At 36.9% G+C, this 18,118-nt stretch overlaps 1 protein-coding gene across 1 annotated transcript; it reads right to left on the bottom strand.

The window, feature by feature from the left end:
• Positions 1 to 466: 466 nt before the first annotated feature.
• Positions 467 to 2,457, bottom strand: LOC114279574 (protein NODULATION SIGNALING PATHWAY 2-like). Its single transcript, XM_028221840.2, has one exon. The coding sequence runs from the start codon at positions 2,265 to 2,267 to the stop codon at positions 657 to 659; it is 1,611 nt and encodes a 536-aa protein (XP_028077641.2). The 5' UTR covers positions 2,268 to 2,457; the 3' UTR covers positions 467 to 656.
• Between the last annotated feature and the right edge of the window lie 15,661 nt (positions 2,458 to 18,118).

Raw genomic sequence — 18,118 nt, forward strand, 5'->3', positions numbered from 1 at the left:
TCCAAATTGTTGTTACATTGGTATTATAGCAAGATTGCAAGTAGGATGGTGTGGGATCATGTAGGATCATATAAAATCATAGGTAAGATCGTAGCTAGGATCTTTAGGCTGATGATTTTTTACCTTGTTCTTAATATGAGTCATCTTTATTAGTATTTTTACCTTATATTTTTTTATAGGAAGTAAAATCTTACGATGCTCGATCTGATCCACGAGTCTTCTCACCAATCTCACTTGGAATCTGATTTTAACTACCATGCTTGTGTCTAGGGAGGAAAGTTCGTAAAATCAACATTGAAAGTTGCTACCAATTAAAATAGGGCTGGTCCAGTTGGCCTGAACCCTTGCATCTCATTAAAGTGGTCAAGTGTCTTTTTCTCCCATTTGTGAGAGTTCTTTGTAAATATATATTTCCATGTGTAAAAATAAAAAATAAAAAATAAAAAAAATACACAAACCGAAGTGACTGCAACTAGACAATGATGTCTTTCATATCATTATTTAACTTAAAATGTTGCTTTGTACAATATTCACATAAATAATATATATACCATATAATAAATATATTATGTTTGTCTAAACATATTTACTGAAAGAAAAAAAAGAAAAAAAAAAAAATCTTCCATAGCTGCCCTCTATTTTGGTTTGTCAATTATTCATCTCCAAGTAGAAACCCTCACTAATGGAGTTCCTCTCCATTCCAAGACCATCTCATTCTTGTTTTGTCCTTCGATCTTGACTGCATATGAACTCTCCCCCTCTTTGACCATTTCTTTGGCTTCCACTAAATTCTCTTTGGTTAGTCTCAGACCCTTCAACCCTATCCCTGCATGAAGATCGGAACCTTCTCTTACCTCCTCCCACTTTTGAAGCCAAGACATAGAAGAGACAAAAGGTGCGACAAAGAGACTCTCCATGGCAATTCGTGCTTCTGCAAGATAAACTGGAAAGTTCCATTCCATTGATTCACATAGGGCTTGATAATGATTTAAATACCCTTCAAAGAACATACCATATCCAATGCAACTTTTCAATCTCTCCCCTGCATCTCCATCACCAATGGTTATGATTCCTTCATAAGTTGCAGAATCGGCTAACAATTCTTTAGCCACCCTTAGAAACTCTATGACATGGCTTCTACTCCTTCGCTCCCCCATGTGTGGAAGCCCCTGCATGCAATTAAAGGCTAGCCATTCTCTCCCTTCACCAATCTTCTTCATTTTTTTAATGTCAGTCGCTAAATCCTCGATTCTCACCTCTTCCACCTTCAAGTTTAGGCCACATGATCGTGCATGGTCACAGAGTCTCCTCTGTGTTTCCTCGAACCTCCAGTTTGAGGAATCAGTGCCACAGTCCTCGCCTGATTTTATTAATGTTATTCTTAATGCCTTTCGTAGCCGGGCAACAGCCTCAATCATTGGTGCCCATTGAACCCCCTCCCTTGTGTGGAAGTCTACTATATGTACTGTCTCTGCATTGGCTGGCATAGCCTCAAGGATAGCCAAGTTGGCTGTGAAGTGAGCAAACCTCCCATATGGGAAGTTTTGGTAGAATGCCTTGAATGCTGTCTTGAAGTTCTTGCTCGACTCTTGTTTTAGATACTGTCCTTGCTGCCCCCCATATTTGAATAAGTTGAATGCAAGTCGTTCCAGCGTTTCACCAACTGGACTGACTTTCTCGATTATGCTTTTCACAATCACCTCTGCAAGCTCTTTGTGTTCCATCTCCATGGCTTCTCCGTAAGCCTTGAGTAGATGTTGGATGCTCAATTGGCTGTCTATTTCAATGTCATGTCCTGGCAAGGTTAGACTGGTTGGTATTGATCGCATGACCATCGAAGCCTCACTGGATTTCGTTGACTGGCTAGGACTCCAGACATCCTCCCCTTCCACAAACAGGGGTTGTGAAGCAAAACTTCCCTCACCCTCACATTCAGTCAACCATCTGCACATATCCTCGAGCTCACTATCCAAAATAGACTCAGTTCCCTCCATATCATCTGCAATATTCTCCATCGGTGATGTGAATCGCAATTCATCACCTGACATGGAATATTCGACAAACTCATTTGAGAATATGGTTGTGAGAAATTGGTCTGAGGAAGTCTGAGAGGAGTCCTCAATGGTGGTGAATGAGAACGAGAATTCTTGTTCATCCATATGGCCATCCATTTCTAGACCTTCGTATGGTCCAAGTTGGTCATAGGGAGTGTTTGTGATGTAGTAGAATGGCCGAGAGGGCTGCTGAAGAAGCTCTGGTTGCATCATCTTTTGATGCTATTTTTGGGGGAAGATTACTTTTGACTCTTGTGAATTGATGATCGCTCTTATTGGTACTTATATACAACTTCATGAACAATGTTGACACAAAGTTCAAATAAAATAATGAAAGGAATTAAAATATAGAACTGAAAACTACATAATGACTTTTTAGAACGTTTTTAACATAATATTATTCAACCAGGGGTTACCTGCTGAGTCCTCTTCCTTTCTTGGAGTCTTCTGGGAAGTAGGTGAGCTGTATATATACCCAACTTATATAATTATATTTTAATCAGAAGACACTAGATAATTCATTTGTGTCTTTTCAAAGTAATTACCTTTCACTCGGAATGACAAATAATAAATTTGATTTAATGAATATATATTAGGATTAGCAGTCTTCGTGGGTCCACAGGCCTTATGAAGTACAATCCAGATGGGTCTGGACAAATTTTCAGCATCAGAGCGGCAGTTACATGCGAAAATCACAGGTATGATGGCTGCACCAGATTTTTTTTTTTCCATGGTTTTTTCTATTCCATGCAGAGACGATAACTTGCGCTTCGTTAATACACTGGCACATTGCTGCAGAAAGCATCTCTGGTTGGTTATCCCCTGATGTCCCCATCAAGAAAGGGCAGGCCAGTGGAATTACATTATTTAATATCTTTTTCTTTGAGTCACTGTTGATAGGTACCATGCTCAAAACCAGCTTTTATTTTTCTTCAAGTCACTATTGATAGTCATCAAGACAAAAACCAGATTAGTATTCAATGTTCTGTAAAATTCCTTTTTTACCGCTAGTAGTGAATTCCTGTTTTTTTTCTCTTCAAGTCACTATTGATAGTCATCAAGACAAAAACCAGATTAGTATTCAATGTTCTGTAAAATTCCTTGTTTTACCACTAGCTGTGAATGAGTTTATAACCTACTATTTATATATTTATTTTATATATTTTGGGCTTGTGAGCGAGTGGGAAGGTTTATAGTAGCCTCATGTGGATAAATGTCACCAATTATTAAATTAATTGGGATAAGGTCTACTATTGATATCTATTCTACAGAACTCTGGTATAAACTGGCTCAGCCGCAATGCAATTTTGACCAAATAATCCAATTTATTTGTTCTCAAGTGAACAAAGAATATTCTTGATAAGTTTGAGCTGTTTTAGAGGCATTTGTTATTGGAATTGACTAATGTCTAAATATTTGTTATAATCTTATATCATTAGCATCAATATGTTATATACTTAGATCTATTTGACAATGTTTCAAGATATTGTTTTATGTTTTGCATTTGTATGTTTATATGTCTAGAGACCATTGTTTGGGATAGAGGTAAGATCTTGAGTCGATAAGTAACACCCTCAATCAATGGGATAATGCCCTTTATATATATATATATATTTGTTATTTGTAGGACTCATCGGCAGGACATGAATCAATTTCATTTATTCTTTAATACAATCTATAATTCCAGTTTTTATTTTTCCTTGATAATATAAAGATATCTAATCTGAACATGCACTTTGACCTCGATATCCAGTATCGACTAATTGGAGCACATAACTTTATTGCACGTGGTGCTTGGAGCTGCCATGAGATAAGTTTGGGCTGTACATGCATACAAAGGTAGGAGTTGAACTATGAACGTCTCTACCACCTTTATGTGTCGGATTAGTAACCACGTTTACGTGCCAGATTGGCATAATTATATTGTTAGCAATAATATATATATTTTGCCGTGTCAGACCCTTTAAAGTAATGCTAATTTCTAGGATATTTTCTTAATCATTGATGTCTACTTTTGTGGTTTCTTGCTGTCTTGACATCCAGAAAATTGGATCTCCCTCAAATATAGGAATGTAGTTTATTTTATTATGTTTGACCTAATTATCTGCAAGTGTGCACTGTGCCTAAATTGTCTGTTACAGTTGAATATGCAAAATGTTTGGTCCTTCAGTCTTACTTCCTTGCGTGATTTCAATAAAAGAATGGGATGTAGAGACCTTTAAAATGAGTGTAAGTGAGATGAGAATGCTTGGATAGATGCAGTGTTTTAAAAGGGGTGCCGAAGCACGCGCTTAGGGGCGAGGCAAACCTGATGTACTTCGGATAGCTTGATGCAAGACGCTGTACGAAAGGGGCATTTGAGGCGTGAGCCTTAGGCTCAGGCATGAAGCACACGCTTCATGCGTCATTTAAATTTTTGCTCCAGCCTTATTCTTTGTGTGTAGCCACAGGGAATCACAACCCTTTTAATATAAGAAAAATGTTTGGAATCCCCTTTGGGGATGACCCCCACACCCCCAAAATGATCCTAACCCTCCGTGTATGTGTGGGGCTCACTCATATATGTATATATGTGTGGGGTCCACATCATGAGTGGTCTAGATTTGTGTGGATCTTGTGGGGGTGGGGGTCTAAATCATTGCTCTTAATATAAAATGTAGACACATGCTTTGAGCCCCAATTTTTATATTAAATAAAAAGTCATAGGCATTGAGCAAAAGCTCTAAGATTGTGAGATGGATATATAACTTGGTGAATTATGATAATATTGGGTTGGGCCAATGATCGAAGCTATTGAACAATTTTGTTTCGATTTAAAATTAAAACCACCAAATTATTTTTAAGTAACGTTATTGGGTAAAGTAAGGTTGAATGTTAAAACCACTAAGCTATCAGACATTGGGTAAAGTAAGGTTGAATGTTATTTTTATAATTTTTGGAATATTTAATGTTTTTCTATGATTTTTGAAATTCTACAAATATTTGCTTGTGTTAGAAACTTTGCTTATATTAAAATTTTGCTTATCTTCTACAACTTGCGCCTCACAGTTAGGCTCCAGGAGAACTTAGTTTCTTAGTGCGCCTAGAGCTTTTTAAAATATTAGATAGACATCTGATACGACTAGAAAAGATAGAATAGAAATGAATATATTCATGAAATGTTAGAAGTACCAACCTTTAAAGTTGAAGGAGAATATGTCAAGATGTTTTGGTCATGTACAACAAAGACTTATAAATGCAACAGTAAAGAAGAGTGATAGGATCACCATAAATTGAGATGTTAGGGGGAGAGGAAGACCTAAGTTGACATGGGGTGCAGTAGTGAAAAAGATACGAATGTATTTAATTTAACTTACCATGTAGCCTTTAATAGAGTTGAATGGCAAAAAATATTTATGTAGATTCTTCCACTTGATTGGGACACAAGACATAGTTTGGTTGATTTAGGTGGAGACTCTTAAACATGTTATCTTCGTTTGATAATTTTGGAGTTTATCCTGTCTCGTGATTCAGACTTGATGATCCATATGTTGAATCTATCTTCTCTTGTAAGATGAACCCAAATCTGATACTGTTTTGGCAATGGCTGTAGAGGATACAGATATCTCTGATGACTCTAAGAAGAAGATACATTTGATTTCCACACATGAAATGAAATGGAAAATCATAAATCAGTCGAAATACTAGATCTAGAACAGTTCATAATAACCATTTTTAGTCTGCTTTTTACATTCAATTTTATTTCTTGATTTTATGCAGATGTTTCTTTGAAATATCACTGACCTGTTGAGCTCAATATGCCACTAATTGCAAAATGATATGTGAAAATATAGAGTTACCGGTGGTGCTGGCATTAGGGTTTCTGAGGCACCTCTTAAGAACCCCATTAGACAACTTCAGCTCTAGATATATATATATATATATATTGGCTTCAATACCAATAAAAGCTGATAACCCCTTGTGCTGTGGGAAAAATCTCTATATTCTGATTAAATTTGATGTGTTTAGCGTTTCGGAGGCACCTCTTAAGAACCCCATTAGACAACTTTAGCATTAGATATTATGATTATGATTATTTTGGCTTCAATACCAATAAAAGCTGAAAACCCGTACTGCTTTGGGAAGATCATATTCTGATTAAATTTGTGTGTTTAGGGTTTTGGAGGTACCTCTTAAGGACCCCATTAGACAACTTTACCTCTAGCTATTTTTATTTTATTATTATTTTTTATTTTTTGGCTTCAATACCAATAAAAGCTGATAACCCCTTGTGTTTTGAGAAAGACGCTCGTATTCTGATTTGATGTGTTCATAACATTTCACGAATGCAAAACACTAAATTAGTGTTTCATGAAATGCCTATCCCTTGGAAGTCCTTCGTACTTGGATAAATTTTAAAATTTTGGGGGTAGAATAGTTAGTGGGTTAATGAGCACAAGATAGAAGTGATGTAGCAAGCATAGACAGTGTCGACAACGGAGTGAACAATGAAATCTCTTTTGTACACTTTCTCTTGCATGACAGATTGAACTGCTCTCTGAACAACAATAGTGTACGCGGCTCTTTTGTACGTGTTCACTTCCCTCTCATTTGCATTAGCAAGGTTCATGTAACAAGGGTTCCAACCCCCAACACGCACACGCACACATACACATTAGCCTTCGGCAATGTTAATGTAAGGTTAGAAATCTTCAAATTCATATGTGAAATGCAGCTTGTTTAAACGATCTGTTTGGTGTAGCTTATAGAATTACTTATAGTTTTTTTATTTTTTTTAAAATAATTTATTTTGAGAGTTTGCTAGAATGTTTGGTATACCTTCTTACAATTTATGAGATAAATAGCTTAAATAAGTTGAAGACAGTTGATTATTTGGGAGCTAAGGGAGGGGTTCTTTTACCTTTTGTTTTTTTATTATTAATTTTTTACTTGAGAAGAATTAGGCCAAACAAACCCGCCTCTACATTTTTGGTTTCAGACTTTCAGTACACCTAGCGAAAGTGCAGTTTTTATATTCATGCTTTAAGTAAAGCTGTTTTGGCAATTATTTTTATGTTATCAGCCACAATTTCCAATGTTGTCCACTTTTTACACATTTGGTTTGGAAGAAAACACCATTTTTATTTTCCATGAAGGTCTGTCTGGTACAGACTTTAATTTTCATGTTCCATGAAGGTCTGTCTGGTCTGTCTTGAGTGCAAATGTTCACAACCCCTCCCATTGTGGTACATGTTGTGAAGGTTATTGAAATATGAACCTATAGATACCAAGTAATGTTCGTTAGAGTTTTAGCTGATTGATTATTAAACAAATCAAAAACTGATATACAATCATCTACATCATTGGGAGTAAATTTTTGGGAGTAAATTTAGGAGTGATGTTTCATGGTTCTTAAACATTTTCTTGTAGTTTACTTGAGGACCTAGAAAATTGTTATTAGAACGTGCTATGCATAAATAGTCGTCTTCTTCTTCTTCTTATTATTATTATTAAGGCTGAATTACACTAATAGTCCCTGTAGTTTGGGGTTGGTATCATTTTGATTTCTAATTTTTCAATTGTAATATATTTGAACATAAATTTTGAATTTTGTTTCAAACAAAGACAATAAAGATATTTCTTTTGCAAACCGTCCATTTCAAGGGTAAAATCGTTATATAACTTATTTTGTGTTGGTTAACTTGTATGTTGTTTAAAATGTAATAGAATTTTTTTGGTTATAATGTAATAGAATTTTTTTGGTTATAAAGTTCTGTTTGATTTGGTTTTTAAAATCTATTTTTAGAAATTTTTTCTAAGAAACTAAAAGTTAAATTGGTGAATTTTTTTTTTTTTTAAGCTATGAACAGTATTTTGTGCTCATGATGTCAAGGTTTTTAAAAACCGTAGTTCTAAATCCAAATGAATTGCATTTTACTAGTTCAGGTTGATTTGGTTTTACTAGTTCAGGTTTTAACCAATTCCAACCATACTCATTCCACTTAAAATGAATGAATAACAAAATGTCACATCATTCTATATAAAATTTTGTTTTAAAGAAAAAAATCTATTTGTATAGAGAAAGTAGAAGCAACATGCCCACTATTTTTGCTTTTAATAACAAGAGTAATGCTATACACATATATCTATCCATAATTTTTTATTATAAAATACAATGCAGCGAGATTCAAATTAATAATAAGGTAAATTATACTGTCTCTTTAGTTTGAAATTTGTGTCATTTTGCTCCTTAAAATTTTAATTATGATATATTTAATCTTAAATTTTAAATCTCATTCCAAATAGGACAATTGAAGACATTATTGCTTCATTTCAAAGGCAAAGTTATCAATTTAATAAAATACAAACTATATTGACAAAAATAAATGTCAAAAAAAATATATGTAAATTTTTAAAAGTTATATATGTTTAGGTGATAATCATGTAATGATGGGTTGTTTTAGTTGATATTTTTGAATGGTTATTATATAATAGATGGATGCATTTATTGTTAACAAATATTTTTTTTTATGATTACCATATAATGAATGGTTATTAAGATTTTAATATGTAATCGATATGTTTAACATATAAATATATTTTTAGTTTTAAATTTTTTAATTTAATAGATTAGTTTAATAATAACATCAAAGTTGTCTCCATGTTTACATTTTGAAAAAATAAAAACTAATTTTTAAAAAAAAATTAAAAATTTATTTCTACCCTTCTGAAATATAAAATTATATAAAAATGAATCGGGATTTTTTTGTAACAAGACTATCAAGTTATTTTGTTGTTATTGTACGCCTAGACGCTTGTAATTTGTAAGGCCATCTAGTTCATTGAACTGGCATATGAATCTTGAATCTTGTGAGATTATACATGGTGAATTGTAATCCTTTAACTTTTAGTTCAATGAAAATGATGAATTTTGAGTATACTCTTGTGTTTGTCTTAGCCTTTGCTTGTGAGAATTTCCAGGGCCTTACAAATGGTATCAGACCCTAGGTTTGAATACCTTGGGCTCGTGGGAAGTGACGTGTGTCACAATAGGGTCCCTAGGCTAGGACTGCATGCTTAGAATGTCTTGTGTGTTATGTGTCCTTATTTGATTACTTGGGTATGGGGTTAGACTTCTATGATATGTCTTTTGTCCGTCGCATTCATCGAAATCTTTTTGGAAAGGCACCTAATCACTGTTCTTTCTACTTGGAGGTCCTTGATTGTTATGGACTTAGCTAATATCTTAGGAGGACAACTCATGTGTGCTTTTATGTGATTGTATGCATGATTGTTTGGATTATTCTATGTAAAAGTTTGTGTGTTGCAAGGTAAATAAGCTTAAGGATTAAGAATGGAGCACTTACGTGCGGAAAGTTGGTCTTGAATTTAGTAGTGTCTCTATTTCTTATAGATGTCCGGACGTGCTAGAACTTACGGTAGACCTCGTCGAGGAGGTCAGAACATTCCAGCCCAACCCAAGATCCCTCTGCAAAAAGAAGGAGTGGGTCAAAATAATATACCCATTCCACTGGCCCGAGAAGTTATGAGGGGCTTGGCTAGGGAGATGGTGGGGGCTCTAAGGGAGTCTATGGAGATACTGAGAGCCAAGCAAGCGGCTCGAACCATTGAGGGAGAATCAAGGGCTTCCTTTTTGAAAAAGGAGTTCTTTCGTTCTAATCCCGCTGAGTATAGTGGCGAGCCTGATCCGATAAAAGTTGACGAGTGGTTGGAGCAAGTGGTCAAGTCCTTTGAAATCTTAGACATTCGGGAGAACGAACTGCGAGTGTCATTAGCGGCCTACCAATTGAACGGGTAGGCTGGACAGTGGTGGAAAGCTGTAAAACATAGAGTTGAACACACTTGGGAAGCATTTGTGTAAGCCTTCCAAGATAAATTCCTCCCTCCCACGGCTAGGGAGTAGTTAAGGAAGTAGTTTGAAGAGTTGTTGCAACTAGATACACTAGTGGCGGAGTTTGAAGCCAAATTCACTAGCCTCTCGCATTTTGCACCTGAATTAGTGGCAACGGAAGAGCGAAGGTGCCTTGAGTTTAAAAAGAGGTTGAGGCCGAAAATTCTAATGAAGGTAGTTGGCAACATGATACGTGATTACGACCGTTTGGTTGAAGCAACAACTCATGTGGAGATCACTATAGAGGCCGAGGAGGTAAGGCAAAGATTGAAGAGGGAAGGACATTCGCATACTAGGAGTGACACGAGTTCTTCAAAAAGGTCTAGGGATTCATCATCATCCTTCCAATCGCCTCCACAACAAGCTAAGTCCTCTAGTTATGTGACGGTCAGAAGTCCCAGCTGAGTTGGTGGTCTTGAAGGAATAATTACAAGAGTTACTTAGCAAGGGCTTTATATGCCCCAACACCTCACCTTGGGGAGCCTCGGCCTTATTTGCAAAGAAGAAAGACGGATCCTTAAGATTGTGCATAGATTACCGTAAATTGAACCAAGTCACCGTTAAGAATAAATATCCCTTGCCCAGGATAGATGATCTCTTTGATCAACTTAAAGGTTCTCATTGTTTTTCCAAGATAGCTTTAAGGTTGGGTTATCACCAAATCCGAGTTAGAGAGGAGGACATTCCCAAAACTGTTTTTCGTACTCGATATGGACATTACTAGTTCTTAGTTATGCCCTTTGGATTGTCTAATGCTCCAGCCACATTCATGGATTTAATGAACATAGTCTTTCAGGAGTTTCTTGACAAATTTGTAGTTGTCTTTGTAGACGATATTCTTATCTATTCACCATTCGAAAAGGAGCATGAAGGACATCTTCGTACCATTTTGCAACTTCTTAGGGAGCACCATTTGTACGCAAAGTATGAAAAATGTGAATTCTGTCTTTCTGAAGTGAAGTTCTTGGGTCACATAGTCTCAGGAGATGGAATTATGGTGGATTCTTCAAAAGTAGAAACTATGCAGAATTGGGAGCAGCCCAAGAGCGTCTCAGAAGTTTGTAGCTTCATAGGCTTAGTCGGTTACTACCACCGTTTTGTAAAGAATTTCTCTTCCATAGCATCCCCATTAACTAGATTGACTTGTAAGGGAGTAAGGTTTGTTTGGAGCGAAGGTTGTGAGAATTCCTTCCGAGAACTAAAGCTCAGATTGACCACCTCTCCAATTCTTATCATTCCGGAACATGGCTTAGGTTATACAGTATATTGTAATGCTTTCAGAGAAAGGTTGGGATGTGTTCTAATGCAAGAGGGTAAAGTGGTGGCGTATGGCTCATGCCAACTGAAAACGCACGAAAGGAACTACCCGACACACTATTTAGAACTAGCTGCTGTTGTTTTTGCCTTGAAGTTGTGGAGACATTATTTATATGGTGAAAAGTTTGAAGTTTTCTCCGACCACAAAAGCCTCAAATACTTATTCTCCCAGAAAGACTTGAATTTACGCCAACGACGATGGATGGAACTTCTAGAGGATTATGATTTTGAGATATACTACCATCTCGACAAGGCCAATGTAGTAGCAAATGACTTAAGTAGAAAATCTGTGGGCTCTCTGGCTAGTCTAGCGATGAGGAAATGGAAGATGATGGGGGATGCTAACGAATTTAACTTGCAACTTGGTGAATCGTTGAAACAGGCCACTATTTTCGTCACTATTGCACAACCTACCCTTGTAACTAGAGTAATTGAAGCACAACTGGATGACTCGGAGGTGGCCATAGTTAAGGAGAAGATCTCCCAAGGGAAGGAAGAGCGGGGCTTAAATGTTCATACGGATTCTAGTGTGCGTTACTTGGACTGACTATTTGTGCCTAAATCCATGAGAAACAAGGTTTTGAAAGAATTTCATCACTCACGTTTAACAATGCATCCAGGAGGCACCAAAATGTATCGCAACCTAAGCCGTCAATTTTGGTGGAGAGATATGAAAAATGATGTAGCTCTATTTGTGGCCAAGTGTTTAATCTGTCAACAAGTTAAGGCTGAACACCAAAGATTGGCTAGGTTGCTACAGCCTCTTCCTATTGCTAAATGGAAGTGGGAACACATCAATATGGACTTTGTTTCTGGTCTCCCTAGAGCTCAAAGAAACAATGATGCAATCTGGGTAATAGTAGATAAACTTACTAAGTCAGCTCACTTCCTCGCCATGAGCATGGAGGATTCCATAGAGTTTCTAGCTGAACTTTATATCTACGAGATAGTTTGCCTCAATGGGGTACCAGTGAGTATAGTGTCTGATAGAGACTCTCATTTTACAGCTAGGTTGTGGCAGAGTCTTCAAAGTGCATTGGGTACTCAATTGAATTTTATTATAGTGTAGCTCGGCTTTTTCGCACCCCCTTTCTGAAGCTCAAAAAGAAGCCCTACAGTTCAAACTCCTGCGGTTCTGAATCTAATCTCACAAGTGCAATGTGAAACTGATAAACACAAAAGAGTCAAAATCTGACAAATCGTTTTGGAAAATTGATTTTGAGTCAAAAGCACCAAAATTGGATTACTTTGCCAGATACAGAATCGCCACCTAAATATTTTATTTTTGGAAAAATTTAGGAAACCCATGACTCATGCTAAAGGCCACGTGTCCGTCATCACCAAGATTGTCTCGGCTCGGGAACTTAGGTACGAGAGGGGAAGGTCATAAATTGAACACCCCTGATTGCCCGAGCAAAGATCGACCTCTACTAATCAGAATATGATTTTTATTTACATTATATGCTCTTGTTCCGGTTATTAGGCTAGCATTACTACGTGATGCATGCATACAAGTATAGACTAGTTTGCTCAATTTGGAGCAACTCGTCTTATGCTTGTTTGCGAAAATGGTTTGAATTTGCCACCTCAAGTGGGCTTAAAGTTTGTGGATTTGCCACCAAACATAGTGGGTTTAAAACGTGATTTGCCACTCAACAAAGTGGGCTTAAAACACACATTTGTTGAATCGTTCCAATTCAAACAACAAGCCTTCATCCACAGGCATTCAAGCAGTTTAGCATTTAAGCATATAGCCTCATGGGAAGCATGCTAATCATGGCAACATTCACATTCATGCAAGTATGCTAAAGCGTAAAAACTCATCTAGTACTCCAAGTTAAGAAAATATGAGTTATAAAACTATGCATGATTCCTAACTATGTAAAATGCCTAATGCAACACATGCAAAAAAAAAAAAAAAATGTAATTAATAGGCTCGGCTACTAATATAGCATATGGATCGATTTGATAACATGTGATTAAACACGTGTGCAAAGATTTATTGAAATAACAATGCAGTTTGAATGATGCGCCGAGCCCCGGTGCATGCAAGACAAAATGAATGTATGCAAGCATGAGGTATGCTAATTTGAAACATGCCTCTGATCTAACCATCAAAAGCAGGTAAATAAAAGGGAGAAAGACGTGGGATTGGAAAACATACACGTACGCACGCACGCACACTTATTACAACATTACACCCTCACGAAGGAGGGTCTGAATGAATAAGCTAACTAACTAATTATTACAAGACTCGAATGAATAATTAACTAACTATCTAAGCTAATTAAATATTACAACATCAACTAATTAGCTACAACTAATTAGACTAATTAAATATTACAACACAATTTGCTATGCTAATGAAACAATTAAATAACCAAACGCATTTGATATGAGCATGGCGGAAGATGGATGGAGGTTACATGCGCATCGCCTGAAAGCTGCTCTGTTTGCCCCCAGACTGCCTCTGTTTTTACAAAAATGCATTTCTGGCCACACACCAAGTGCCGTCCATGCATTACTGATGGCCGGCCGGGTCTACAGAGGGCTGGCGTGCATTGATTTGGTGCAAACTCTGTTTTTGTGCTCTGAGGTGAAATCAGTGCAGATAGAGCATTTTCAAGCTTTGTTTGTCCTTCATTCCTTCTCTGTCATAGGAAAATCTCAAGAGAAGGTTGGGATTGACTCCAAAACTACCAAAGAGCAATATGATTGCTTGATGATCTCGGAGATCATCTTGGACCAAAAATCAATAAATGTAATGCAAATGGACCACCCCTCCCTTTTTGTCATGGAATGAACTTAAAAAAAAGGAAGTTGATACGCTTTAAGGAAGGAACTTGGCATAACGTCCGGCCAAGTTCAAGCGATTTAAGCCATTTTCTTTAGGTGTGTTGATCCAAGTTTTAAGCCAATTATTTTAGGCCTTGCCATTCATTAGTCTATTTGTCCATGGTGATGTTAAAGTCCTCTAAACAAGAAACAATGTCAAACAAGAGGTCCTCCCAAAACATGAGAATGAGACTACACCGTCGACGATGAATCTCCGAAGAGATTAAGCCATTAAGTATAGGTCTCCTTTACATGCATTGAGCAACCTCAATTGGTTGAAACCATTCTCATGAATCAAAGCTATGAAATGCTTGATTGATTAGCAAACTTAAACTTCAAACATGGAAATGAACAAAGAAAGTGTATTAAACAACAAGCAAACCAACTTATGAGAACTCAAGTGTATCAAACAAGGCATGAACCAATTGAAAAAGCTTAGACAACCTCAAAACAGTACTAAATACATGAAGATCAGGGGTGAAACATGCATGAAAAAGGGGTTAAAAAGCTAGACAATAAAGATGAGGATTAAGGCTAGTAAACAAGGGTGAGGAAGGGTGGCTAACCCCTTCATTTTTGAAGCTTCAAAGCATGGTTTTCAGTCTTTTTCAACCTCCGAAAATCAGTATAAATACCAAAGGAAAAGAGTTAAAAGGAAAGGGTTTGAGTTATGAACAAAGGTGTAGAAAGAGCAAGCTCTCTCTACCCTTTTGGTAACCCTTCAAACCCAACTCCAACACTTCAAACAAACTCAAAACCAACCAAAACAGCTAGAATAATGAAGTAAATGATAGAAATTAAGGCAAGAAAAGAGAACACAAGCTTATACCTTTCAAGAAGTAAACTTGTTCTTGGAGTTTCAAACTTGGTTTCAATGCACTCTCAAGTTTGAATTACACTTCCTCAAGATTAACCAAGGCTTTAGGATGGTAAGGCAAGGTTGTATATGATGTATATAGGTGGTGTAAGCAAGCTAGGTTAGCTCCAAGGTAACTTGCAATGGAAAAAGGAGGAGTGAAGGGCTTTCAGGGTGTATATATCTCTTCTTGAATTTCTTTCAACCCTCAAAACAATCCCAAAGCTTCGGTTTTATAGAATTCGAGCTGAAAAGGTGATAAATATCTTTAAAAATGGACAGCTGGCGGCCTCCCACCTAGAATAGTGTTTATCGCCATCGAAGGCTGGCCGACCATTAATAGCTATGGCCGGCCATCACTAATGCACGGCCGGGCCTTGATGGCCTCCTCTGTTTTTTTTGGTTCAAACTCACCTCAGGGTGAGAAATGGTCTAAAAATGAAACCCAAGGGTTCAAACAAGGTAAATGTTGAAGATGTGAGGTTATTTCGGAAGCCTGACTGATTTCGAATCGCTGCAGATTCACAATTCAACTTTTATCATTGAGTGTATTAAACTAAGCGTCTGAGTCTTACGGGCGATCAAAAATGGGGTGTCTACATACAGCTTATCATCTCCAAACCGACGGACAATCGGAACATACTATCCAGATTTTGGAGGACATGTTGAGGGCATGTGTGCTAGATTTTAAGGGCTCTTGGGAGAAGCATATACCCTTAGTTGAATTTGCTTATAATAATAGCTACCAAGCAAGTATTGAAATGGCACCCTTCGAGGCATTGTATGGGTGTCCATGTAGATCACCGGTGTGTTGGGCAAGAGTGGGAGATTCACCCTTACTAGGACCAGATCTAGTTCGTGAAACTATGGAGAAAATAGTCCTCATTCGGAAAAGGTTAGTTACTGCTCAAAGTCGACAAAAGTGCTATGCAGACAGAAGAAGATGATCTTTAGCTTTTGAAGTTGGCGATCATGTGTTCTTGAAAATCTCTCCTAGGAAAGGGTTGATGAGATTTGGCTGAAGTGGAAAACTATCATTGCGATATATGGGCCTTTTTGATGTCATTGAGCGGGTTGGAGAAGTTGCCTATTGTCTTGCATTGCCACCCCAGCTCTCTGGAGTTCATGACGTGTTTCACGTGTCAATGCTTCGTAAATACGAACCCGACCCCTCCCATGTGTTAGATTGGACAGAGATTGAAATAGATGAAGATGTATCACATGAAGCAAAACCACTCCAAATCCTAGATTCCAAAGAACCAGTTTTGAGGGGTAAAAAAATTCGCTTAGTTAAAGTATTGTGGTGCCATCATGGTGTGGAGGAAGCTACATGGGAGCGTGAAGCTGAAATCCGCAAAAAGTACCCAGATTTGTTATCTCGTGTGTAATATACTTGTTTTGTTACTTTTTTATTTTTTATTTTTTATATGTAATTAGTGGAAAAATGAGCTATAACTATTAGTATTCTATCATCCTCGGTTTTTGGAACTAAATTGGTTTATGTTGTTTAAATACGAGATTATGGCGGATTGGGAAATATATTGTAGTACCATATTTTGCTGTCATATTAGGAATTGTAGAAGATTGATGAATGTATTGATGTTATTATATCTGATTAGGCTGAGTTTGGGCACTAATTTCGAGGGCGAAATTCCTTAAGGGGGGAGTTTATGACACTTTTGTTTCTGGGTCCGCTCGAGTGTAAAAAGATGCACTTGAGCGGAAAATTTCAACTCTCAATATCTTTTGAGTTTGTAGGTGGGACGCTCAAGCGCAGGAAGTGGCGCTCGAGCGGAGAATGTTGGCTCCCAATTGTTTTACTATAGCTCTGCAAGACTTCTGGCACTTGTCATTTTACGCTCGAGCGAGTGATTCGTCACTCGAGTGGGCCTCTTAGTTTGTGCCTTACGCTTGAGCGGGAAATGTGACACTCGAGCGGATTGTACGAATTCAGCAACTTTAAAAACGTGATTGTAGATCTTTCCTTCCACTTTTCATTTCTATCTTCCCTCTCCTCCACTCTTTTCCCAAAAACCCTGGTTTCTCACTCTAAAATACCTTCCATTCCACTAAGATTTGGCTTAGATCACCTAGCAAAAAGTAAAGAACATTTGGAGATCTTACTCTTCCGCCGATTGGATCTTGGTTTTGTGAAGAATTCTTCAAGGGGCTTCATTTTCTTCCTACTTGTAGACGTAGGGATACTTTTACCCTAGTATTTTTTTGCTCTGAATGGATTTCATGGTGTAGTTGTGGTTCGTGAGCCAATTTGAGAATATTTTTGGACTATTCCCATGTACTACATAAGAAACCATTTTTATTTGACTCATGCTTGAAATTTCTTTATACTCTCCTCTCACAATATGTATATAAATACTGTTGAAACCCATTTCTATGATAAACAAGACAAACCCCCAAATTTAGTAAAACCCTAAATTTTTAATTTGACTTGAAAACCCCAAATTGAATGGAATTTCCTTTACTTATAGAATGTTGTGAATAATAAAGAGGTGAAAGATGTGAAAGTTGTTATGGTAAATGAATTGAGGCTTAGATGTTATTTTCTTTAAAATGTAGTGTTGTATTCCATTCTCTGGTAATGTGGATGCTTGTTGATTGAAATAAAATGTGATTGAATTATTGATTGTGCATGAGTCCGGGTAAGTGTAACACCCCGAAAATAATTACAATAATCCAACCCAACACAATTTATGCAAGATAATATAATTGAAATGATGGACTTTCATTAATCTGAATTGATATACAAAACTGACACATGCGATATACATTAATAAATAGTTAATCCTAAATCTACAGCATGTGCTACAAGTAGTAAAGAGGAATGAAAGTTAAGCAGATATTTAAATTCCTTAAGGTCTTACATTTTTCCAAGTCAGTGCTTGGTTACAACAAAAGCGAGACTAGCTCAATACAAATAAAGCCCGGGGCTATACAAAAGAAAGGGCACAAAAGGAAGCTCTTGCTCCAAAGTCCCTCCAAGCTATTGCTTTGGCGGAGACATGTCATTAACACCTGAAAATGGTTTTTCCCAAATAGAGTGAGCTAAAGCCCAATAGGAACAATCTAATACAGTATATGGATCTTAACAAAGATATAAGTATAGTGCATATTTACAATGCCTGTGATAAAACATTCATATTTTAT

This window comes from Camellia sinensis, chromosome 10, assembly GCF_055761805.1.
Source record: "Camellia sinensis isolate YWXY chromosome 10, ASM5576180v1, whole genome shotgun sequence".
Classification (NCBI taxonomy): Eukaryota; Viridiplantae; Streptophyta; class Magnoliopsida; order Ericales; family Theaceae; genus Camellia; species Camellia sinensis.